The sequence below is a fragment of the Botryllus schlosseri genome, chromosome 10 (genome assembly GCF_051294905.1).
Source record: "Botryllus schlosseri isolate E-star chromosome 10, Bs_hap1, whole genome shotgun sequence".
NCBI classification, from domain to species: domain Eukaryota; kingdom Metazoa; phylum Chordata; class Ascidiacea; order Stolidobranchia; family Styelidae; genus Botryllus; species Botryllus schlosseri.
In genome coordinates, this window is record NC_137245.1 from 7,874,013 (window position 1) to 7,898,807 (window position 24,795).

General features: G+C 40.3%; 2 protein-coding genes and 1 long non-coding RNA gene across 6 annotated transcripts in view; 1 reads left to right on the top strand and 2 right to left on the bottom strand.

The window, feature by feature from the left end:
• Positions 1–24,795, bottom strand: part of LOC145449019 (uncharacterized) — a 58,922-nt gene that overhangs the window by 3,334 nt on the left and 30,793 nt on the right. The window lies entirely within an intron of this gene.
• On the bottom strand, positions 136–11,042 carry LOC145449028 (uncharacterized). The gene is made up of 3 exons (XR_013918110.1): positions 10,442–11,042; positions 1,657–8,104; positions 136–1,606 (listed from the first exon to the last, which is right to left on the bottom strand). It is a non-coding gene; the product is annotated as an uncharacterized LOC145449028 (long non-coding RNA).
• LOC145448543 (hepatic lectin-like) lies at positions 15,743–20,850 on the top strand. 2 transcript variants are annotated; one of them, XM_080326950.1, is made up of 3 exons: positions 15,743–17,187; positions 20,072–20,219; positions 20,440–20,850. In XM_080326950.1, exons 1-3 carry the CDS (start codon positions 17,118–17,120, stop codon positions 20,717–20,719), a joined length of 498 nt encoding a protein of 165 aa, XP_080183076.1. In that variant the 5' UTR covers positions 15,743–17,117; the 3' UTR covers positions 20,720–20,850. The 2 variants fall into 2 exon arrangements, with proteins under 2 accessions (XP_080183076.1, XP_080183077.1); XM_080326951.1 differs by lacking the exon at positions 15,743–17,187 and adding an exon at positions 17,343–17,667.

The following is a 24,795-nucleotide window of genomic DNA, read 5'->3' on the forward strand; positions in this document are numbered from 1 at the left end:
ATGTGAGGAAAGATTCTGTCAGCATGTAACTGCAGGCAAATTCACGGAGTGTTATCATGGGATTATCATGGAGAATTTTTCAAGTATTTTCGGTCCCAGTGATCCATCGGTACCACATCTCCCCTACTCATTCTGATTTCGCATGTAGCCCGTGAGAACATTTTGTGCGGCCCGTGACGGCATTTTCGAATTTCAAGTATTCGACAATATATTCAAGTGCCCCAAATCTTTTATAGATATAAGATCTTAAAGTTCACCCTAAAACCACTGGCGTATAGCAGCATGCGCTGCCGCCCCTGGCTCTTGATTAAAATGCCGCCCCCCTAAGTAGACCGCAGCAAATTTCGACATAGATTCCAGCTCAAGCAATCTTATCGATAAAAATAATTACAAATAATACGCCGCGTTCCAGCGTCACCGTCTCAACGTTAATAAGGCCAAAAATAATAAAGACCAGAAATAGCGAACGAATGTATTGTGCACATAGGGGAGGCGAGTGGCGCAGTGTGTAAATTAACTGCGCTGCGGCACCAATGGTGGTTAGTCCGAACCCATGTTCAAGCTATAGTTTCTATGTGTCGGAGGTTTATCTGGGCTCTTCATCGCTGATTCCGCTGTACTAACAGTGTGTTGACAAGACCCAGAAACGCAGTAAGCCACGCTGCACAAAGTCGGCATGCGAGACCAGAAGTTGAATGCATGGAGAGTGAAATGAAGAGTGAATAGTGAAATGAAAGTGAACGATCGCGAAGCGCTTAAAGAAAAACGCAAATATCAACGATACTTAAAAAGACAATGACACTGAACTGTATAATTTCCATGTCGTGATGCAAAAGGCCTAACAAGCGTCATTGAAGTGCCTTGAATTCATGATAATATTAATATTGTGCAAATAAAAAATCATTAGCCACCTTAAAACATAACATTTCGGGATTTCGCCGAAACAAAATCAGCGATAATATCCTGAAATTCAAGTTTTTGAACGTAGTCTCTTTCTATAGACAGACTGGATAGAGCTGATAGGCGATCATCATTCATGGCAGAACGTAAATACGACCTAATCAATTTGAGCTTTGAGAAGCTCCTCTCACAGCTCGCATTTGAAACACCAATGGTCAGATAAAGTTACAGACACGAGCATAAATACGGTGTCGATTCAAGTAGCTTTGCATTAACTATAACCACTGTAAACATCAAACGCTGTTGCACTATACGATCAAACGTGGTTTCACTGCTCTGTACCAGCGTCTTAAATCTGTCAATTTCCGCAGCCTACTCCAAAAAGTCCACGTCGTCGACATGAGTGCTTTTAAAAGCGCTGGTGAATAAATTGGGACTTTCGCTTTGCAGCAGCGCCTGGGGATTAAAAATCCAAACATATCATTTAAGTGGTGTATGCCGGTAAACCTAGTTTCAGCTTCAAGTTTAAATCTGCTTCTGTATTTCTGCTTGTCTTGCTTCCTTCTTCTTTCTAAAGAAAGCTCCACTCTCTTGACACGTTTTATTTTCGAGTCTTAATTAACACTTGTATAAATTTAAGCGCAATCTGTCAATCTGACAATTATTACCATCTTAAGCAATTCCTAGGACTGGTTTAACTTCACAGCTATCTCGGTCTGCTGTACCAAATCGTAACCCAGAGTATAGATCACTAACCTACGAATAGATGCGCAACTTAGTTCTCACACTTGAATACGCAGACAAGCCTACTGCTGAGCCAGCTATAAAAGCAGCATTATTGGTCTTGGTCATCCTATAGTCGGCAAGGCCCTCCGAGCGCTCAAATTTAACAATACTGATCTTAAAAGTAATTGGTGCCCTGATTCCGGAAATACAATTTAAATGCTAGTCTGAAAATCGGCGTAGTTCCGAATAATCGCCATTATATAAGCCTCACCATTGATAACGTGAGTAGATTGGAATTTATAACTGATAATAATCGAATGTGACTGTCACACTGATTCCGAAAATATATCGACTTCTCAAATTATTCGGCGGTAACATAAAGTTGCACTACACGCCTAGATTTTATCGCCGGTACTACACATAGCTATACTTAGCAATCAAGAACGTGGATAGCTATAGCATGTATTTGAAATCTGCGTGGTCAAATGTGCGTCTCCATGTCTGCTATGCTCTTTGATTAATCAACGTATTGCACAATTCAAGATTTCGAGTCGAGTACATAGAATTCGCGAGTGATATTGGCCGCCTGTGTGACAGTAACTTAAATTTGATGATTTTGAAAAGAGCCCCTAAACTTGAAGACGGCATTGTCTTTACATCTCAAAGACATGTTGATACTACCACGAGTATAATTATTATGGCCGTTATGAAAATTGACCTTCAAGTCGCTGCAATAATGATCAATTCATTACAAAAAATAAAAATTTGCAAAGAGCCATATCTTATACCCAAAAGTGCCATATATGGCTCGCGAGCCATAGGTTCCCAACCACTGGTATAGTGATTGAAACAATGCAAACAGGAAATTTAAAACTCAAAGATCAAGCCCAACTCTTATTTGAAGTAATTATGCCAACTTGGACTTGGCATATGTATCAGAAAAGTACTGATCCGGCTCTGGTCCAAAATGAGAAAATCCGGCCAGATATCCGGCTCCGGTCAATGCTCAGCTCTAGTACGTCGGTTTACATAGTATTTACAACAATGCTTTGAATCAGTCTGGTTCTTAAACTTTTTGGACCGCGACGCAAGTTTGAGTTTACACCCGTGGTATGGGTAGTTTAACTAGATGATATACCACTACCAAGTCCAAACCAAGTCATATAAATATATATATTCAAACACAATATTTTCTAATACGGCTTTATGCTTTCTTTGGCAGCAATGAAGGTTGTCGCTGAGAATATCTAGTTTGTCAACATCTGCTGAAAGCGCTAGACTCAAATATCATGATCAAGTCGTTTGAGTATAAGAAACTCTGCTGGAATAAATTGGCACTACCTTCACTTTGGCAGCGATTGATCGATGAAGTGAAAGAGATGCGCGTAGAGTTTAGGCACATTTGACCTGCGACCTCTACGCATTTTCAATAATTATACCTACCCGATTTGTTGTATCGTTACAGCATGTGATGGTATCAGCGCGTTCGGTGATGGGGTCTCAGTTTGCTTCTGCATTACAAAATAATACAATTTGGAACTACTTTCTATAATGAGTCATAAGTGTCTCAACTCGAACTTATGTAAAAAGGACGATTTAGTCTACGAGTCGTAGGCAAACATTGCAAGGCCAGCATATGATATTTTACGACCAACATAGTTTGAAGGTTTTGCATTCAGATGTGGTAGGTAACGAAGTACCTCTACTCTTTCGACGTACTCAATTAGTTTTCCTCTACCCCTGGTACTTACTGAAATAGATCTTATTTTCGATATTTCTACTTCGTAATATTTTGTGATATACTTACTTACTTTTCGCTATTTCCAGTTTGTCAAGTAGAAGTAGTTTAATCCACCGATCAGCAAGCTAGCCTGAGGAATTTCGGGGCTGTTTTCACGGAATATCAACATTTAATATTCATGAAAGTTGAGTAAAGCCCATAATTTTCGTCGCGCTTCGCGCCCAGTGGATACGGAGTATCCATTATGACTTCACAAAAGTATCGGTGAATATAATTTAGGTAGAGGGTTGACGTGGTTCCTTTCACACCGTATTGTCGCCCTTCGCCCATATGGAATATTTCATCACTGTATATTTGTCTCATCGTAGCTTTTGAAACCGATGTTTCGCAATTTAGCATTTACTTATCTTTTCGTATTCTAGCAGTCCATGGAGTGTCCTAATCTAGAAAAAGTGGACTCCGACTTTTTTTTAGTTCTATATCTGTTTTAGCATATCACTTTTGAAACTTTCTGGACTAAAGACATGAAATACATTTTCCGCTTTTAGAAGTAGTATTTATATTTCAATTTCAATTTCAATTCCCAGTATCATATACTTTTAGTTCTAATGAATATTAGTTCTTTTGTCTGGATAACATACATTTCGACGTACAAAAGCAAGTGTAGGAATGCCTTTAATTTCCGGAAATAAAACTACACGATATGGCATTTTTACGATCCACCATATTGTTTATTACCGTTTACTAATCGCGCGAAATGTTTTCACCTTTTTATATACAACTTTTCCGTATTCCTCTTCGGCTAAACTACGGGCCTTATAATATGGGGGAGTTCGCCATACCTTGATATTTTCTAAAACGTGCTGTTCGATTAAACAGCGGATAAGTATTGCATTTCCATATCAATACTATTATTTTCATCCGATGAGGCGGACGAATGCTTATGCTGTCGAAAATTGAATACCCACAAATTAGCATGAAATATATTTCGTTCACCGAAGGGCAGTGGTTCTTAACCTTTTTGTCTTGTCGGGCCCCTTTTGTACCATCGCAGACCCCGCGGACCCCTTATTACATTTAGTTGAAATTTAGCTCAATTATCGTGTAATCGTTACCTGTTTTTGTGCAAATATTAACTGTACGCTAGTGATAAGCAGCAGCAAAATATTTTTTGGAGAATTAGCTGCACTGAGCCACCACTGTTTTGATATATTTAAAGGAATAAAGGTCAGTTAGAGATTTCAGAAAACGCCGTAGTGACGGGACTGTTACGGTTGGAATAGGAATTAACGACAACAAATTCTAGTCGGTGTAGTAATATACACCTCGTTCAATTCTAGGTGTAGGTCATGGATACTCAGCTATTACTAGCAAAGGTCGAGATAAAAAAAAATGATAGTCATTTAAGTTCGTTATAACTCTCGTGAAATAACTTACAGTCATATAAATGATATTAGACAATGCTTTTCAAACTGTTTTGCGTGACTAAAAAATGCCATCACTTCCTTCTGTCCACCAAATTCGCATATTTTTCGCATATTTTGCTCCACTTCCTATCCATGACCACCTATAAAAAAAAGTATCACCAGCCCAGCACATACCTTATTTCACAGGATAACGAATAAACGATCGGGACCTTCGGATCAACGATAAGGGATTTTGCTTTGTTATAAAACTAAGTGAAAGGTGAGTCCGACAAGGTCCGCATCCACCACTCAAAAAGTACTCATTCTGATTTCGCATGTAGCCCGTGAGAACATTTTGTGCGGCCCGTGACGGCATTTTCGAATTTCAAGTATTCGACAATATATTCAAGTGCCCCAAATCTTTTATAGATATAAGATCTTAAAGTTCACCCTAAAACCACTGGCGTATAGCAGCATGCGCTGCCGCCCCTGGCTCTTGATTAAAATGCCGCCCCCCTAAGTAGACCGCAGCAAATTTCGACATAGATTCCAGCTCAAGCAATCTTTTCGATAAAAATAATTACAAATAATACGCCGCGTTCCAGCGTCACCGTCTCAACGTTAATAAGGCCAAAAATAATAAAGACCAGAAATAGCGAACGAATGTATTGTGCACATAGGGGAGGCGAGTGGCGCAGTGTGTAAATCAACTGCGCTGCGGCACCAATGGTGGTTAGTCCGAACCCATGTTCAAGCTATAGTTTCTATGTGTCGGAGGTTTATCTGGGCTCTTCATCGCTGATTCCGCTGTACTAACAGTGTGTTGACAAGACCCAGAAACGCAGTAAGCCACGCTGCACAAAGTCGGCATGCGAGACCAGAAGTTGAATGCATGGAGAGTGAAATGAAGAGTGAATAGTGAAATGAAAGTGAACGATCGCGAAGCGCTTAAAGAAAAACGCAAATATCAACGATACTTAAAAAGACAATGACACTGAACTGTATAATTTCCATGTCGTGATGCAAAAGGCCTAACAAGCGTCATTGAAGTGCCTTGAATTCATGATAATATTAATATTGTGCAAATAAAAAATCATTAGCCACCTTAAAACATAACATTTCGGGATTTCGCCGAAACAAAATCAGCGATAATATCCTGAAATTCAAGTTTTTGAACGTAGTCTCTTTCTATAGACAGACTGGATAGAGCTGATAGGCGATCATCATTCATGGCAGAACGTAAATACGACCTAATCAATTTGAGCTTTGAGAAGCTCCTCTCACAGCTCGCATTTGAAACACCAATGGTCAGATAAAGTTACAGACACGAGCATAAATACGGTGTCGATTCAAGTAGCTTTGCATTAACTATAACCACTGTAAAACATCAAACGCTGTTGCACTATACGATCAAACGTGGTTTCACTGCTCTGTACCAGCGTCTTAAATCTGTCAATTTCCGCAGCCTACTCCAAAAAGTCCACGTCGTCGTCATGAGTGCTTTTAAAAGCGCTGGTGAATAAATTGGGACTTTCGCTTTGCAGCAGCGCCTGGGGATTAAAAATCCAAACATATCATTTAAGTGGTGTATGCCGGTAAACCTAGTTTCAGCTTCAAGTTTAAATCTGCTTCTGTATTTCTGCTTGTCTTGCTTCCTTCTTCTTTCTAAAGAAAGCTCCACTCTCTTGACACGTTTTATTTTCGAGTCTTAATTAACACTTGTATAAATTTAAGCGCAATCTGTCAATCTGACAATTATTACCATCTTAAGCAATTCCTAGGACTGGTTTAACTTCACAGCTATCTCGGTCTGCTGTACCAAATCGTAACCCAGAGTATAGATCACTAACCTACGAATAGATGCGCAACTTAGTTCTCACACTTGAATACGCAGACAAGCCTACTGCTGAGCCAGCTATAAAAGCAGCATTATTGGTCTTGGTCATCCTATAGTCGGCAAGGCCCTCCGAGCGCTCAAATTTAACAATACTGATCTTAAAAGTAATTGGTGCCCTGATTCCGGAAATACAATTTAAATGCTAGTCTGAAAATCGGCGTAGTTCCGAATAATCGCCATTATATAAGCCTCACCATTGATAACGTGAGTAGATTGGAATTTATAACTGATAATAATCGAATGTGACTGTCACACTGATTCCGAAAATATATCGACTTCTCAAATTATTCGGCGGTAACATAAAGTTGCACTACACGCCTAGATTTTATCGCCGGTACTACACATAGCTATACTTAGCAATCAAGAACGTGGATAGCTATAGCATGTATTTGAAATCTGCGTGGTCAAATGTGCGTCACCATGTCTGCTATGCTCTTTGATTAATCAACGTATTGCACAATTCAAGATTTCGAGTCGAGTACATAGAATTCGCGAGTGATATTGGCCGCCTGTGTGACAGTAACTTAAATTTGATGATTTTGAAAAGAGCCCCTAAACTTGAAGACGGCATTGTCTTTACATCTCAAAGACATGTTGATACTACCACGAGTATAATTATTATGGCCGTTATGAAAATTGACCTTTAAGTCGCTGCAATATTGATCAATTCATTACAAAAAATAAAAATTTGCAAAGAGCCATATCTTATACCCAAAAGTGCCATATATGGCTCGCGAGCCATAGGTTCCCAACCACTGGTATATGGATTGAAACAATGCAAACAGGAAATTTAAAACTCAAAGATCAAGCCCAACTCTTATTTGAAGTAATTATGCCAACTTGGACTTGGCATATGTATCAGAAAAGTACTGATCCGGCTCTGGTCCAAAATGAGAAAATCCGGCCAGATATCCGGCTCCGGTCAATGCTCAGCTCTAGTACGTCGGTTTACATAGTATTTACAACAATGCTTTGAATCAGTCTGGTTCTTAAACTTTTTGGACCGCGACGCAAGTTTGAGTTTACACCCGTGGTATGGGTAGTTTAACTAGATGATATACCACTACCAAGTCCAAACCAAGTCATATAAATATATATATTCAAACACAATATTTTCTAATACGGCTTTATGCTTTCTTTGGCAGCAATGAAGGTTGTCGCTGAGAATATCTAGTTTGTCAACATCTGCTGAAAGCGCTAGACTCAAATATCATGATCAAGTCGTTTGAGTATAAGAAACTCTGCTGGAATAAATTGGCACTACCTTCACTTTGGCAGCGATTGATCGATGAAGTGAAAGAGATGCGCGTAGAGTTTAGGCACATTTGACCTGCGACCTCTACGCATTTTCAATAATTATACCTACCCGATTTGTTGTATCGTTACAGCATGTGATGGTATCAGCGCGTTCGGTGATGGGGTCTCAGTTTGCTTCTGCATTACAAAATAATACAATTTGGAACTACTTTCTATAATGAGTCATAAGTGTCTCAACTCGAACTTATGTAAAAAGGACGATTTAGTCTACGAGTCGTAGGCAAACATTGCAAGGCCAGCATATGATATTTTACTACCAACATAGTTTGAAGGTTTTGCATTCAGATGTGGTAGGTAACGAAGTACCTCTACTCTTTCGACGTACTCAATTAGTTTTCCTCTACCCCTTGTACTTACTGAAGTAGATCTTATTTTCGATATTTCTACTTCGTAATATTTTGTGATATACTTACTTACTTTTCGCTATTTCCAGTTTGTCAAGTAGAAGTAGTTTAATCCACCGATCAGCAAGCTAGCCTGAGGAATTTCGGGGCTGTTTTCACGGAATATCAACATTTAATATTCATGAAAGTTGAGTAAAGCCCATAATTTTCGTCGCGCTTCGCGCCCAGTGGATACGGAGTATCCATTATGACTTCACAAAAGTATCGGTGAATATAATTTAGGTAGAGGGTTGACGTGGTTCCTTTCACACCGTATTGTCGCCCTTCGCCCATATGGAATATTTCATCACTGTATATTTGTCTCATCGTAGCTTTTGAAACCGATGTTTCGCAATTTAGCATTTACTTATCTTTTCGTATTCTAGCAGTCCATGGAGTGTCCTAATCTAGAAAAAGTGGACTCCGACTTTTTTTTAGTTCTATATCTGTTTTAGCATATCACTTTTGAAACTTTCTGGACTAAAGACATGAAATACATTTTCCGCTTTTAGAAGTAGTATTTATATTTCAATTTCAATTTCAATTCCCAGTATCATATACTTTTAGTTCTAATGAATATTAGTTCTTTTGTCTGGATAACATACATTTCGACGTACAAAAGCAAGTGTAGGAATGCCTTTAATTTCCGGAAATAAAACTACACGATATGGCATTTTTACGATCCACCATATTTTTTATTACCGTTTACTAATCGCGCGAAATGTTTTCACCTTTTTATATACAACTTTTCCGTATTCCTCTTCGGCTAAACTACGGGCCTTATAATATGGGGGAGTTCGCCATACCTTGATATTTTCTAAAACGTGCTGTTCGATTAAACAGCGGATTAGTATTGCATTTCCATATCAATACTATTATTTTCATCCGATGATGCGGACGAATGCTTATGCTGTCGAAAATTGAATACCCACAAATTAGCATGAAATATATTTCGTTCACCGAAGGGCAGTGGTTCTTAACCTTTTTGTCTTGTCGGGCCCCTTTTGTACCATCGCAGACCCCGCGGACCCCTTATTACATTTAGTTAAAATTTAGCTCAATTATCGTGTAATCGTTACCTGTTTTTGTGCAAACTGTACGCTAGTGATAAGCAGCAGCAAAATATTTTTTGGAGAATTAAATCACATCATTTATGTGGAAATTCGGTATAATTTATTATTTCAAAGGGAATTCTGCAACTGTACTTGTTGGAATACGTGGCCGTGTCTTGAAATTATGCGTCTTCGATTTGATATGAAGGAGTGTCGAGAATGCATTGCCACAAAGATTGGTAGTGGCCAATGTAATAAAAACGTGTAACGCTTCTGACGACACCGTTGGGTTTGATCACAACAAATACGGCATCAAAATTAGGAAACAGCTTTTTTAATGAGTATCGAACGTCAAGCCTGTTGATTTCTATCTACTAGCTCATGTTGAAGGTATTGTGAAATAGTGGTGATGTAGCCTACATCGCAGGATAGCATGGATTTTGCTAACAATTCGGAGTCACCGTGATTGGACTTACTTCTCCAGCTTTTTCTTTAACAACATCCACAATCCCTAAAAAAATATCTAGAAACAGCAATATGTTTATATCAGTAGGCTATTGGTAATTTAACAAATAAAATGAATTTCACAGTAGTATATTTCATCTCAGACGGCCATTCTGTTTATGGGAGTCCTGAAGTCTTACCAATAATGAAGCGATACTGTCTCGTGATTTCCCTAATGAAAAAAATACAAATTTGGCTATCATCCATTTTGTAAATTTAGAGGTTCGTGGACCCCCTGAAAATGATTCGCGGACCCCAGGTTGAGAACCTCTGACCTAGGGCCTAGGCCAATCACACACATAGGATGGTTTCTTAGAGATTTCATTATGTCGAATAGACAACAACGTATAAAATCTCACACACTCAAGTAGTCCTATATCAATCATCCACATTACTTATTATACGAAATACATCCATAATATATCCATTATAATTGCACCGTGTAATATAGAAAGGCCTAGAGCACGTTGAATTCATTTAATCATTGCGGTATTCCTACATAATGCAGTTCGTACCTGGATGTCTTCTCCCGCAATGGAACCGTCTATCCGGATATTGCGATTTGAATATTTCGCTTTGAATGATATTGTAGCCGTAACTGCAAGAAGCTAGCAGAATTGTTATTAGTTTCAAGATTGTTCTTTAATATCATTGTTTTGTCACAATTGGTCACGGTCTACTCGCCGCATCGATTGAGAGAAGATGCAAACGACCACGTGCCATTTTTTCGTACGACGGACGTATATTAAACAGGGTCGCGAAATTGTTTCTCGTTAGGCACGATACTGGCATAATATCTTTTATTAGGAGTATTTACCAGCGTATTCTTTCCAGATTTGTAAGAATATATTCAGTTGATCCTTATTCGATCGAGCTTTAATAGAAAAGAATTGGTAATACGCTGTCGCTCAGATATACAGTCAGTTGAAAGTACTATGAAAGTCAGTCATACTCGCAACCACATACTAGTGCGGAGCATGGGCTGGAGCTGGATATGTTTATTGGTAAGCATGACTATTGTAACCAAATAACGCCACCCAACCACAGGCAAGTAGCCGCCAAGCCAGTGCGAAAATAAAGGAGCCATATTTTAAATTCAGGAAGCCACCGTGCCGTGTAGGGCGGATCACGGACCGGAGCCGGATTAGATATCCTGCCGGACTTTTCTCATTGTTAGCCGCACCCGGATCGGTACTTTCCTGATACAGCCGGGCTAGAGAATTGGAAATCAGGATCGGAGACGGACCAGATAATTTGTCGATCTGCTCGGCATTGCCAAATTGCCAGACTCTCGTCCGGTTCTGCCACAGAGCTACAATTAGTCTCTCAGGACATAGTTGAAAAACACAAGTGCTGACTGATGCCAATATGATTTCGATACTGCAAGTAGCCTATCAAGACTCATCCAGCAATCAACATGCGTGGACAAAGTCACGAGGGAATCCAGGGCAGCTCTCGAGACAGCCGAGCGCGCTTTCTACAATGCAATAAAAAACGTGTCTTCTCACTCACCCATCATCAAGTCCAAGAGTGCGTTACATGATATATGTTTTCAACTCTGCAATGATTTGAACGAACTGATGCAAGCCGTCGAAAGGTACGAACGCCGTCTCCGACACTCCGAGTATCCATGCGATGGGACACAACACTTAAGGAATACAGTGACGAAAGCATGAACTCCACCGGAAGTGTTGACGTCGGCAACTTCCGACATCATTTCAGGAAAGACAATTGACATCAAGCCGTCAATTTGGCAGGACCGCCAGTTCCGCGAGAACTTTACGTCTCAATGAGACGTATTCGGCCCGAGTGCGAAATTGAACGACTCAAAATCGCCAAGGCAGCAGAAGAACAAGCGAAACTAAAAACCGAGACAAAACGAGGCGAACTGGAATCTAAACGTGAAGAAGCGCAATTAGTGATCGACTGGCATCTTATCGAAGCCACTAGGAATTTTTGGTCGCACTAAACGCGAATTTATGGCGTCGATGTTTCATACGAGTATTCATGAAAGCAGTGATGCTTTATTGTAATTCGTGTAAAATGAATTGCGCGTACCTTCAGATCGCCAATTCCTCGTTAAAAGACTATCTCGAGTTATTTTTCACAAAATGTTTCTAAGTATTGTATCCGCAGCTGCATACAGCGTGTCTGTTACGAAATTGAGTCGTCATAATATTTCTTTATCGTACCATAAAGGATGATACCATTTAGTGTTGTGAACCATGAACGTTACTTAATGTTTAAATCTGGCTAGACTGAAATTTCCCGAAAGTTACAGAAGAATGCGCGATAATTCGTGGGGCCCTGATGTAGGGGAATGCATTACGTAGGCCATTATCCTTACAGGGTAAGGAGAGGTTGGTAATGTGTGCTCACACTTTAACAGATGTGCCTATAGAAAGTACCGACAGCCGTCATCAACAAAGTAACGTTTCTCTGCGGCCCAACTCGACCAGCGGGTTTTGGCTGTCTCATTCCAAATCCTTCACCATGCGTGCAAAAGCAGCCTGGATTTTATAGTCACGTGCATTGCGCATCTCCATGACAGCCATGTGGACAACAGTGTGAACATTGTTTCGTTTTTGCTACGTCTGAAATTACACGATATAAACTGCTTGGAATGGAGGAAGAAATGACGGTGTCTTTGTCAACAATGCAACCACGTTGCAGTCTTGTATATGTTCGTATAAATTAACACGGCCATCGCATTATAACGTATTTTTAAGGATACTTCTAGTACGTGTGCCGCGTGTGTTTTATAATTTTTCTGATGTGTCACAAGCCAAAAAAGTTTAGGAACCACTGCTCTATAGTTTAAAACATGGGTTCCTAAAGTATGTGCCGCGACCCAAACATGGGGTGCGAAGGGTCTAGTGTTGGGTCACGACAGCACCAGAGCGATATTTTAATATGTATGTAATATTTGTTGAATTTCACGCAACGAGAAAATTTATTCGCGTTCTGAGCGATTTCCGGTGGCTGGATTCTACATTTCCAAGGTCACGGTGTCGGGTAGCGAATAAACCAGACACGCGGAAAAGTCATTCCTGCAAAACCCGATCCGGTGTAAATGAACATTATAGTCGACAAACACAAGGAATACCACTTACAATAACAACCCTTAGTTTGCGCAAGCAGAGTCTCGGATCATCACAGAACGTAGCATCGAACGATGGAGCAGTATTTTGCCCATGTTATGTTTACGTTTAATAATTACAAGGAATGCGATTATCACGAAGAAAAATCTATTTACTCTTTTGTATATCATTCGAGATGGAGTTGCTATCCATAACACGCCTGTGCGAGGCCCTGTGTGTCATAACCATATAGTTATAGCCATGACCGTAACAGCACTTCGCCATCGAACGTTGGTTTTGGGTCCCCCATGGGGTGATAAACCGAAATTCTGGGGGGCTTGATTCCCCCATACCCACTTCAAGCTATACGCTTTTGCTGCTACTTATCATCTGCATTGGGTGTGCGTTTAGTGACTTAGTCGTTTCGCCTTAACGCGCGAAGCGCGAAAAGTTTTCTATAATTCATGATTGAAGCGGTCAATATGATCGGGAATTGCATATATATTGCTCTCAATTTTTATCCTCTCTCTGCTCACGTAATCATATTTACCAGTAGAGCTGAGTTAGATCATCTTGGAAAAGGTATAGGACTATAGGACCCCTGAATAACAATTAAACATCTTCTGGCCTACCCGTTCGTATAATGACTTCGTTACATGATGCTATTTCGTGACCTCCTATCTGCTATGTTAAACAATATTGGAATCGCACAAACGTACCAAACTAAAAGACGTACACGATTTCAAATTTGTATTTCTTTACTAGAAAAATAATGTTGACTGCGCGATGGCATTTGTCTTGTCGACGCTCGCGCTATTAGCACGGCACTCTGATGAACAGCGCTAACCGACCGATGATTCACGCTGCGGACTATTCTGAATAATACCGAGATCCCATTATAAAACTGTTGTGGCAAGAGGGATTACCCCATGCCTTCACACACACAGAGCTCTGATTATGATTATCCAATAGCGGGCATCATTAGATATTATGACCGACGTTAGGAATGCGTTGTATACCTAACTGCATATACAGAACACAATAATACGAAATATCAAGTCATTTCCGTTCTGACCTTTCGCAATGTGGGAAAATACGCCTACAATAAATTTAAAACAATACTACTAGTAAGACTATAATTTATCATACATTTTATCATTAATTTCACCTGAGGCTTTCGTGGGCCGCTGGCCGTAGTTTTCCCACTTCTGCTGTTGACCGTATTTACGTAAATAGGTTGCATAAACAACATCGGGCCCCTTCTCCTTCTCAATTGCCAAAAAATCATCTGTGCTTGATTTACTTTGCCTTCGTTTATTCCTTCTAATCGCGCACTATAGGCAAGATAATTCACGGGTTTTACCAGGTATGGCTCTATTGTTGACTCCTTGATGTCATAAGAAAAGTTTTCTTTCCAATAGCATTGCCGGAGACCATGCTGACATTGTAGATATAGCCAGACTATGCGTGGAGTTACTTCGTACAATGTGCTATGCCATCTACAGACTTGGCCGCGATGATTTTGCCCAACTCCGGATTTCATCATTTTGTGCGGCGATCAAATAGTGTTAAAACCATTTTCATGAAGCTATTTTGACAATACGTTATATAGCAGTGGTTTTAATCTGGGTTAGTCAGAAGTCAACGCGCGTTCAAGAATCAATATGCTTCTGGTGGCACGCCAAACTTGGCCACCATAGACGACTGCGGGAAATTTGACGCACTCGGTAGTCAAATTGCTGTCGACCTGTCGTGATGGTAGTCCGTGTGATTTCTTTCTCAATATTTAAATCCCTTCATACTAACTAGTAACTACGCCGCACAACATAAAGTGTTGTAATGAATATGTACTATACAAAGACTGTTACAGGTACAGAACTTGGGATTGAAATGATACTAATACAAAGATCGCCGAAGAGAGTCACCGCAGCGGCGCTTAACGAATATATATGTCCGTGGCACACACAATCTGCATTCGATATGCTCCATTTGTTTAAGCACGATTTTGGCTAGCAATGCATTAAATTGCAGCCTTGCAGGCTAGGTGGTTTCCGGCTAGACATATGCACGTTGCACGACCACCCGCGTGATTTCCCTGCAGGCACTGGATCAAGATAGCATAACGCTATGAGCTAGGCCTATCCGTTTTCCAAGTGCATTGGAAGATATCAGTCGATGCATAAATACCGATTGGGAAAATGGAACAGTCCATAATAGTCATGCGTTCTGTGGCGACATGTTGACAGTCGCCAGGGCAGAAGTAAGCAGATGGGTCAAAGTCTCGTTGGCACTCGAGTAAAAGTAGGAGCACCGACGCAAATTCTAGCTCAAGTACAAGTAGAAAAAGCGATTATCAAGTAAGGAAAAAGTAAATATTGAAGATCTAGTTTTGCATCTATATTCATAATGAAACGAACACGATTATTTTCGGCTGACACTCGTCAAGGTTAATCGTCAACAACCAGCAGAGAATTGGGAAAATACATTGTATATCAACGGTAGGGATATCGTTAGAGCGAATTTTTGACATGTCAAATAAGTCAAATTTTTGTTAAAATTGCAGCGTTATATAGATTGAAAAATTGTCAAAATTATTTGCAAAGTTTAAATCTGTTTGCAACCTGCAATTCATTTCTATCGTAGATGTTTGCACTGTCAGTGAACTTATCATTTGATATTTTTCATCTTGTAGCCTACTTAATATGTCTACCGTTGCTGACGGCATATTGTGTGCTCATTGCGTGAATCATAAAGGATCAAATGAAACAAATAGGTTGACACTGTGTTATGCTCAACGCAATATCCTAACGGAAGCAAGACTGCGTGGGCATTGGTTCATACATCAAGAAGCGCATGATAAAAAATTGTGATGTAGACAACATTGTCAGAATGAAGCAACACGGTGCGTCACCAGCAGTACAGGCACAACTTCAGTGTTGCCAGCCAATAACTGCTTCTGTTAACGTTCTTTCTTCATTCTCGGCTAGCTAATTAGTAAGGACAAACACTTTCTACCCGAGAATGTAGAGAAGTAGCTTTCGTTGTACTACAAATTTTTTTAAATTATTTCTACCATGATGCGTGATGTAACTAATGGAATTCTTCATAGGTTCAGATTTCGGTGAAAAGAAGCTTTTTTATATAATGATTTGTCAGTTTTTGAGTCAAAAAATTAAGGTCAAACTACTTCGTAAGGACAGACCTTTCGAACCAAAACTGAAGATAAGAAGTACAATTCTAACATTATGTGCAAAAACACCTAATTTACATACATAAGGGAAAAATTTTGTCAACATTAAAATTTTAAAGTAAAAATTCTCAAAACTTTGAGTTTTTTTTTTGTTCAAAATCATCCGTTTTTTCGATCGCTCTAGTTATCATATACGTCCTCCTTTATGATGATTTATCTTCCTTTTTCAGGAGATGAAAATTGTACTTCGAGGACGCCCACTTGTTCTCTTTTTGGCAGCCCGACCTCCTTTATATCTTTGACAAGTGGGGAAAGCAGAGATACAACTAGAAATACCCCTTAAACACTGATTTCGACGGCAAGGAATACCGGAAATCGACTTTGAAACACGAACATTTTAGCCAACAAGCAACAGTACCATGTTTGGGCGGGTCTGTCTGGAGCCGAGTGACCTTTTCCTTAGTTAACGCAACAATATTTCTAGTAAAAATTATACGCTTTGTGACTTGCAAACAGAGTCCTTTCTTCTGGATCTCAAAATATGGTAACCCTGGTCAACAATGGCATCACGAAGTAGGCCTACGACGCGACGGACATGACAATTGGTATATTCCAGGAGAACAGAGATTGTATATTGCAGTTATGCATCTCCAGTGCTTTTGAAGTCATCAAAATGTTGATTGTTTTATCGGGATGTGTGCTGATATGGTGCTGTATGAGTACTGGATGCATAAATCCACGTCAATGTTATCTAAACTGCCAGTACATGTCTAATATTGATACCAAACCATCAAACTCTTGCTAGCCGTTGTCACGCATTGTACGGTCGCCATGCATCCAAAGGACTGCGTACAATCCCATCCGTTCATGTTCAGAGTTCATGTTTACAGAGAGGACTGATAAAATAAATATCTCGATAAAATGACCAACACCATTCGAGGATTCCTGGCGATCGCCATCATAGCGTCTGCCTATGGAACCCCTACTGCTTGTAAGTATGGATGATTCGTACCTGATCAAACTAAAATCGACTACGTTACGATATCATAGCATGATATTGTCTGGTTTGCCCGGTAGGTTAAATCATCAATCCTTCCTTCTGATCTTACTTGAACAGTGAGTATCTGAGCTTTGGGATATGCAATCTGTATGTCAGGACGTCACGAGTCACGACGATAACGAGCTGACCTGCTCAGACGAATGAACTCATCGCTCGATTTAGGTCGTTATTAGGGATGGTGGGAACGTTCTTTTCACCATCGTGTTCGATATGCTAACCATCTGTAAAAGTTCGTGCCATTGTTTAAACGGGCGACACATTATGGACCAGTACGTGATCGCTACGCTAGCGGTCATGTGCTTGATGAATATCACGCTTTTGAAGACTACCCGGACTGCGAGAATTGGAAGTGGATGCACGACTCATTTGCAACAATTACTGTAGAAATTTCATTTCTCCGTGCACACACAGGCAGGGCTGTGGAGTCGGAGTCGGAGTCGGTGGAGTCGGAGTCGGAGTCGGGGTAATTTTCGCTTGATGGAGTCGGAGTCGGAGTCGGAGTCGTGAAAACTATAATAGCTGGAGTCGGAGTCGGAGTCGGAGTCGGTGGGAAAATACTGACTGGAGTCGGAGTCGGAGTTTGTGAGAATGACTATGACTTCGACTCCGACTCCGACTCCAACTTCTCTATCATGAAAACATTTGCTTTCAAAGAATTTTCAATAGAATTTTTATGTACCACCAATCACTGTTATTAATAACTATACAGATCAGGTGCGGCCAGCCCGTGGCACGCAGGCCAAATTTGGCACACGAGAAGGTTAGGTGTGGCCTGCGAGGTAATTCTCGAAATTATTTATGACATCAGGTACAATTGCAAGGCCAACTAAAATTTGATTGGCATGACCGCGAAATTTGATGATTACTAAAACAACAGTTCTGACGCATTGACGTATCCAGGGGTCAGCCACATTTATCCCAGATCTTCGTATATGACCATGAAGTAGAATATTTCATAGCAGATTTATTTGACTTGAAATTTTTCTCGGTACTTCGCATGATTCATTGTCACTAGATTTCTTGCATTCAGTATTTGAGCCCCCTTCTGAAAATTATAAATACATATTATTCACAGAATTGAGTCTAACTATATTCGCAATTAGGAGATACGGCTTCGCTTGTGCACTCGCAGCGAGATCGTCGACAAAATATTTGCACAAAATGATAGAGGCATGTTCAGTGTTCACTGATACCGTCGATTTTGCTATGTCTAAACGTCGAATAATCCTGTCGTTGCCAAATGAGCTCAGTGGTATACAGATGCGACCCCCAATGTATGTTAGCGACATATTTATTGATATAGCTATAGCCTAAATCAGTCGTTATCTTGCAAAAAAATTTCGCGCTTCGCGCGACCAGGGCCTGATTGCGCACTGCACAGTTGCATGACATATTGTTATCAATTTTAGAGCGTATTAATATAAGTCTTGTTTGCAATGTTACCTAATTCGGTTCGCTCCTATCGAAGACTAAAAAAAGGTTATCAACATTCCAGTTGCCCGCGCAATGGTTCGTAAATCTCAGGTGTCCCTTTCGCCGAAAAAGTTGCCCACCCCTGATATAGATAAAATCAGACATTACTTGCAAATTAAAACTCAGTTGCAGAGGGGAAGAAAATCGCAAGATGCGTTTTCGCGATGCAGTCAAAATTGATGCAATTTTTGAAATTGTACCATGTGTGACAGAGAAAATGCATCGGCTGGTTTTGTAAAATTGTAAAAATGATGTAAATATGACCAAACGATGCTTCCCACTTGACAAAATTAAAAATATTTGTAGTGTAGCTTAGCTGTTTGGGTCGAACAAATGATTAAGAAAGACTGCAAGTCCCAATCCTTGAATACTTGATTAAGTACATGTAGACTAGACATAGGCTATGGTCTTTGACTACTTAAATAAATTCCATTTATGACCAATGTCTATTATTAGTAGTAAGAGTGTTTGTGCTTGTAATCAGGATAGTGTGTAATGACAAAATTAGTAAGTTCAATTTCTTTATTAGTTGCTGAGCCATACCCAAGCGCTACACTTGGATTTTTTATCTACATTTTTATTATACAGGATTGGATATCTGCCATATTTGAATGATTCATACATGTCAGGATATTAGAGAGTCCATGTTATAAAAACTTGAAAGGAAGGATATTTAGCAAATCTTTATTTCATGTTGTTGTTGTTGTATGTGGGGTTAATGGTGCTTAACTACTAAGGTCATGTGCACCAGACCACGTCGAAAATAATATATCCGCAAATAATTAGATTAATCGGGTAGCCAATACGAATTCAATGACAGTCTGAATTGTATATGGACTGGATAATAGGGCCCGTACTGTTATGTCGACATGGTTCCGTCTAGCCGCACTCTTCAAATATTGTCTCTGAGAAGCATATACTGGGCACACAAGCAGAAAGTGCTCGACCGTCTCTTCGGCCTTGCACGTGTGGCACAGGCCATCTTCATGTTAATTGCATAGTGGATAATTCGAGCTGTGCCACAATGAAACAATTTAGCATGACACAGTTAATCATATGTTTGCATATGTTCAATGGTTGTATGATAGTCATTCAACCGACAATGTGGCATATAATTTTCGAAGTAGATTGTAATAATGCTGGAGTCGGAGTCGGGAGTCGGAGTCGGAGTCGGTACGTTTAAAGACCCAGGAGTCGGAGTCGGAGTCGGGGTCGGTACATTTAAAGACTCAGGAGTCGGAGTCGGAGTCGGAGTCGGAGTCGGTATATTGAAAATGTGTGGAGTCGGAGTCGGAGCCGGAGTCGGTGGTAAAATTTACCGACTCCACAGCCCTGCACACAGGTCCTGACTTTTCGACGTGGAAGGTTTCAAAGGGGTATCTTTTCAACTTATTCACTGAGAAAGCGAATTACCAGACTGCCAAATCTCGATGTGAGAGCTACGGCGGGAGGCTTGCGTCTGGAATTTTGAGAGACCCTGCTACCGTGCGGTAAGTCAGGGAATAGGTAAAGCAGTTTCAAAAGGATTGTAGTTGAAATGAGATTCGTGATATCTAAAATTTCGAGAGCGAAGTTATCGTTTCTTATATTTGAGACTAATGCGAATGCTCTAGTTTTGCAATATTGTAATAGATTTAAAGTTGGACTACGCTAAGCATATATATTGCACTCTCATAGACTACGACTCGATTCCATCGTCATCCTTTATAGATACATCATGGGCGCTAGTTTCTTGGGCTCGCTTGAGACTGGAAAAGCTCCGTGGATCGGGTACACCAAGAATTATGCTGGAGTGTGGTCCTGGGCTGACGGCGGTTCCACTAACTCGGATTTAGTAGGTTGGCAAGCCACAGAACCTAACAACGATGGAGGGCAAGAATTCTGCGCCCATGTCCGATCGACGGAAAACTGTACCAAGATGCTCATGAATGATTTATTCTGCACGCCTAAAATGCAATTCATCTGCGAGATCAGCATATTAAGCATTTAATTTCAACCGCGGATCTAACTTTGCTTTCGTGATGGTATTACGATAATACACGTGTCTATAAAATATTCTTGTAAACACAGCAGAATGATTGTTGTATTTTGAGAATTGCATTAAATACATTTCAGTCTCAATCTTGTGACACCGCAATCTTGAGCTGCTTACGTGGTTTAATTACTGTGAATTTCACCCGTCAAGTTTTTCACCGAATCGTCGTAATCTCCATTATGGCATCACAGTGGTAGATAGCTATATGGGAGTTCTGGTTCAGAAAGTGCAGAGGGCAGTATTGACACAATTATTAATCACGAATCATTTTCACTCGGCCAATGCTCGATTGTAACAACGTTGAAAGGTAGCTTCGTTTGATTTTCCTCGTATCAGAAGAATATGATGCCATCATTCCCATGATACATCACGCGCTAGACGTCGGCAAGGTCAGTTCTCTTGAAATGGCGGCAAACGTAGCAATTTAAACTAATTAGGAGGGGAGCGCAATCCGAATACGACGAGAAATACAAGGCGAATATGTGTGAACAGCAAGAAGTCATGGGTTTGCGACAGAAAAATAGCACGAGGACGATAGATGATCGTGAGGAAGACGTTGAAAATGAACTAATGTCTAAAATGCGGGCGACAAAAGACTTTGTAAACCCGAAACAGACAGAATCAAGACACAACTCTGGAACGAAAAGGACCATGAAATCGTATCACCCGGTTCTCGTCAACAAGCAGCTGAATGAACTCATAGGCTCATACAAAGATATCCGAGTGTTGAGAAATGGGGTCATAGTAGTGGAATGCTTTAACATGAAACAGATGCAATCTCTGTTGGATTGCCAGGACTTGGATCCAAAGACAAGAGCATACCAATAAAGGCAACATTGTATCGTATAGACAACACGAAAGCTAGAAGAGTAATTTCTGTGGTTCCAATGGAACTAACGGAAACCGAGATTCCGAGATTGTTGTTGCTATTGTTGTTGTTGTTGTTGGTTAGGATCCTTTCTTTCCGCACAAGTTCGCGTAGGGTCACAGCTATCCGAGAAATATTTTGTGAAGAGCGGCATCGTTCAAGGGAGTGTCATCAGCCCAATAATAATTTCCAGTATGATTAATGACCTACCGGAACACATAACCTCTAAAAAAGGCTAATTTGCTGATGATTTTGTTTTTTGGGAATCTGGTTTGAATGTACAGTCAATAACAAGTTCTCTGCAAAAGGATCTGGAAAATCTCCAATCCTGGAGCAATGCATGGGGTATGAGCAGGCCGTGTTATTTTTGGCATATGCCAAAACTGCCAAAAATAACTTATTTTCGGCATTTTTCGATTTTTAATTCTGGCAGTTTTGGCATCGTCCTCTAAATAGATAGTTTCAGCCTCGAATTAGTCACAAAAACGCTTTATTTGGGCTAGTTTGTCAAAAGACACCACAAAATGTGCAGCATCCACGTATAATCAGTGCCAACAAACAATAAGAGAAGAAAAAACCTAACGATTTCATTGGTTAATTATATCAAACGAAACAACAAAATGTGCAGTATCCATCGGAATCGGTGCCAATGAGCAAAAAAAAAGCCTAACAAACACGCTCAATAGCTGCTTGTTACAGCTGTTGAATAGACTTAAATCGTTGCACTGTAGCAGTGCTTCCAAACTCAGGTCAGCTAAGTTTCTCCTAAATTCATTTCTCGCCCAGCGAATCTGGGAAATATCGGCTTCAACAGTAGCCGCTGAGGGGAAGAATGTTGCCAGTCATCCACAAAAGGTTTTCAGAGCTTCAAAATCTTTGGCGGGCCGAAACGGCTTCCATGCATCATGAAAAGAGATCACTTCGCCAGTGCCATCGATCTCATCGCGGAAATAATTTTCTTCCTGATCCTTTTCCAGGAGTTTCCTGTGTTGTCTCTCAACACATTTTATTTAGTAGCCCGACTATCATTTCTCCTTCAGTCTACCGATATATTTTCGGAGGACATTTTTTCACTTCAGGTGGCTTTAATATTACCAACTCGCATGGAAGAGTCCTGGGAAGGTTAGCTTGTTTAAGAACATTGACGCAACAAGACTGTCTGGCAAAACGAGACTATGCAGCTCAGAAATAGCCAGACAGTGTGTTGCGTCACAATGCTCAACTCGATCACAATGCAAAATCGTGGTTGATTTTGGGGGTTCTAGCTCCATGAGCAGAATATAATTTATATTTTAATAATCAGTACTGCGGCAGCTTCTCATTGATACCCGTTTTATCAAATTTAGTGCTCGACAAGCCGGTCAAAAATGGTCGTAAAATTGCCTTTGGACAAAGGAAAGTATGACGTAAACCAAATGCAGTCAGCCGCTCAATCACGATGTGCCCACACCATTTAGGACACCATGCTTTCACCCCTAATGGGTGGGCTGGACCCAGATTAAGAAACCTGCCTTTCACAAACGCTCTTCTCGCTTGTAACGCGGTCCTGTTAACACAACACCATGAACGAAATACACTATTTGGCAGGCCGTGTTATTTTTGGCATATGCCAAAAATTGCTTATTTTTGGCATTTTCAAATTTTTATTTTTGGCAGTTTTGGCATCTGGCTCCTGAAATGCCAAAAATAACACGGCCTGGGTATGAGGGTATCGTCTGATAAGACGGTCACAGTTCATTTGACCAATAGACGGAAGACTGAAAACGTCGAGCTGATATATAACCCTCAAAGGATTCCAGTTGAAGCTACAGCGGATTATCTTGAATCACTTTTGATCGGAGATTAACATACCGCTACCACATAGACAATTTACATAAAAAGTGCATGAAACGTATCAACTTTCTACGAATGATTTCAGGTACTCCATTGGGGATCACCACTCGAGTCGATGCTTAATGTGTACCGAACTTTGTTACAGTCACTGATAGAATATGGCTTTGAGGCATAGGCTACTACTGCGGTTCACACACGTGGCTGAAAAAAATTGAAATATTGCAAAGTAAGGCACTACGTCTGTGCTGTGGAGCGATGAAGAGCACTCCAGTCGGCGCAATATATGTAGGCTACTATGTGGGGAAATGCCATTGGATTTACGACAGAGATTCTTACGCATGAAATTTAGGCATGCAATAATGGTAAATCTGAATCACCCATGGAGAGAGCAACTTTTATTGTCCTTGTGGAAAGAATGCTGGCCAAAGCAAACTTTTAGGAGTTTCAATCAAATATCAACATGGGATGGCTTCAAAGATATGAAATTGACGTTGTGCCCATACCATATACCTATGCCCACACCCACATCGGCATGGAATGTGAGGAAGGCGTCTGTCGATATGAACATCACAAAATTATTGGTGAGAGGTCAACCCGGGGCGGCAACAATTGTCTACGACAGGGGTGGGCAAACTTTTCAGCTCGCGGGCCGCATTCAACATCTGAATCCATTCGCGGGCCGCACTATATAAAATAGGGATTATAATCAAAACACAATATCGTTATTTGATAATATAGCGAGGACCTGGAGATAATATATATGCTTATTTAAAACAAACCAAACGTTGCTTTGGTGATATCGTACACGCATCAGAAACGGTGGCGAGATTTCATAGGCTGGTCGACCTCAATAACCAATTTTTCAAAACTATGTAGAGATGAAAGTCGGTTGTCCCGATTCTTAGAACAGAATTGAAATCTGTGAGCAGCGATCTGCTCATATCTTTACTAATTCCACTTTTGGTCCAGTCCCAGGACCCACAATATCGACAGCATCATATCCATGTTAGCTTTAAACACGCTTCTACTATATGTGCAGATAAAATATAAATACCCTAATTCTACTCATACAGAGAACGAATCTACCAAAGACACGCGCGAATCGATGTTATTTTTAAGCACATCACTGAAATAATTAAAACAGGAGTGACCAATCTGAAATCACACTCGTGATCTGAATTATGTCAATCTCGTTTAGGATTTCTGTGATGTTTAGCAGTTGAAACCTTTCAAACTGCGTAAGTCCTGAGATCGGGCTGTCACAGCAGAAATTAAAAATAAAAAATATTATAGGAAGTATTTACCTTATAACAGTGGTTTTCAAACCTTT

Bases quoted from the DNA above. Each gene is read 5' to 3' on its own strand.
- LOC145448543 (XM_080326950.1), top strand. From the start codon at position 17,118: ATGACCAACACCATTCGAGGATTCCTGGCGATCGCCATCATAGCGTCT. The intron at 17,188-20,071 runs GTAAGTATGGAT...CCCTGCACACAG, and splicing joins CTATGGAACCCCTACTGCTT to GTCCTGACTTTTCGACGTGG. The intron at 20,220-20,439 runs GTAAGTCAGGGA...CATCCTTTATAG, and splicing joins AGAGACCCTGCTACCGTGCG to ATACATCATGGGCGCTAGTT.